The following is a 1,809-nucleotide window of genomic DNA, read 5'->3' as shown; positions in this document are numbered from 1 at the left end:
GCGGGTGTCGCAGAGTACTCACAGCAGTGGTGGAGTGAGGAGTGCTGATGTCTTCAAGGAGGCCGAGAGGCTGTTGGAAAAGCTGAAACACAAGGACTTAGAGAGAAAGTTCACATCATCCAACATTACAGTAGGTCCTCTTTACCAATTGTTCGTTTCAAAAGATTACTTCTTCACCCTGTTTGTTCGGAGTCTCTGATTCATCTTGATGTATCTTTGTCACCTCTCTTCTTGGCATATCTACAGTTTGTTCACCGTTATGCATTCATTCTGGTCACTGATATACACGTGTGCTATATTCTCCAGGAGACACCGGCTCAAAGGAATGCCCGTGTTGCTGCCATGGATGAAATTCAAACTCGAGCTGGTCGATGGTGGTATAATTATATCATCGGAAAGTCGGCCAATGAGGAGGAAATGACTTCAGTCTTGCGCCGCAAAGCACATGCAGGTGCAATCGTGCCTGGCAGCTTCTATAGAACACCTGGATCCGAAGGTCGTGGCCATAACAATTCTACATTCGAGCATAACTTGCGATATATATTTGATGCTTCCAAGAGATTTTGGTCAACCAGATCAGGTGCCGCATTTCCACATGAAACGGAAAACGATGAGGAGTATTGGGTGCCAGTGCCAGTGCCAGTCACTGTAACTGGGAGTACGAGCTATGTAAGTGGTGGTGGTAGTAGCAGTAGCAGTAGCAATATTAGTACCGATGATGCAGCAGACGGATCAGTACAGAGAATCAGCACGAAATTAGTGTGGACTGCTGATGTTGGCAGCTGGGCTCAGGACTTAATGTCGGGCATGCCAGTGTTGATGTCTGGGGTTGCTGCGTGGTATGTGGGAGTCACTGATCACACATCTGGAGCAGCTGCCCTATCGGACACTGAAATTGGTATTGGACCAGTTCCAAGTGAATGGATGCAAAGCATGGAGATGCACATTGTATTAACAGCAATCATTTGGTATTTGTTTGGTGCAATTCTCGGGAACACATTAGTTCTTCTTGTAAATTGGTTTCAAGGAGAGGAAGAATGACATTTCTTTACTAAAGAAAGATTATTCTAGGTTATATTGGCAAGGGCTTGCTTGTCGAAGCATTCTGTGTAAATACTGGCCTTTGGGTAGGAGTGCCTGTTTTGATAATGTCCCTGTAAACCTCTTCCATGTTGGTATATGTATCTTCACCCATACTATATTGTACCATAATATCATTAAAATTTAAGATTATACAACTCCCTGAATAATGCATTTATACTTTGCATATGTTTATTTCCATCGAGCTTCACAAATCTCTAATTCATGTGTGTATATACTAGGCAATAATATGTTCCATCACTCTCTTCGGATTAAATTTAACAAAGACTTTTACAGAGATCAAATGTGTACATAAACCAACAAAGAAACACATGAAAACTCACAGGTCAACCCACTGAGAATCGATTTTGGTTTGCTCTCTGTCAAGCTCTATTGTGCTAAATATGTATTTCCAGTCAAGCAAGGAAGAGATGTAAGTGTTTGCTTTGATTTAGAATATAGATTATTAATTTATATATTCTATTGTGGAGCACATATGGAAAGGGAAAGAACAAGAAGATTACTCCCATTTGTAAGGAAGGGCCCAATGTGAAGTTTTTGCTGACCACTTTGTATCGTAGGCATCAACATTGCAAAACCTTGTCGGTCATATATCCTAATGTACTGCATTTGCTTATTAGTAAAGATCTTCACACCTATTAACACTAACAATCAGCAACGGTTCGGTATGAACTAAACTGAACCATGAAACCTTGGCTTAACGGTTTG

At 41.4% G+C, this 1,809-nt stretch overlaps 1 protein-coding gene across 1 annotated transcript; it reads left to right on the top strand.

The window, feature by feature from the left end:
* The first annotated feature begins 23 nt into the window (after positions 1 to 23).
* On the top strand, positions 24 to 1,378 carry LOC147848656 (uncharacterized). Its single transcript, XM_087338250.1, has 2 exons — positions 24 to 130; positions 310 to 1,378. The coding sequence occupies exon 2, from the start codon at positions 343 to 345 to the stop codon at positions 1,039 to 1,041; it is 699 nt and encodes a 232-aa protein (XP_087194376.1). The 5' UTR covers positions 24 to 130; positions 310 to 342; the 3' UTR covers positions 1,042 to 1,378.
* The last annotated feature ends 431 nt before the right edge of the window (positions 1,379 to 1,809 follow it).

This window comes from Azolla caroliniana, unplaced genomic scaffold (genome assembly GCF_043228905.1).
Source record: "Azolla caroliniana isolate FFs.n. ecotype wild unplaced genomic scaffold, voAzoCaro1.0.p SCAF_275, whole genome shotgun sequence".
Taxonomy (NCBI): Eukaryota; Viridiplantae; Streptophyta; class Polypodiopsida; order Salviniales; family Salviniaceae; genus Azolla; species Azolla caroliniana.
This window is presented reverse-complemented; position numbering and strand designations above follow the sequence as displayed.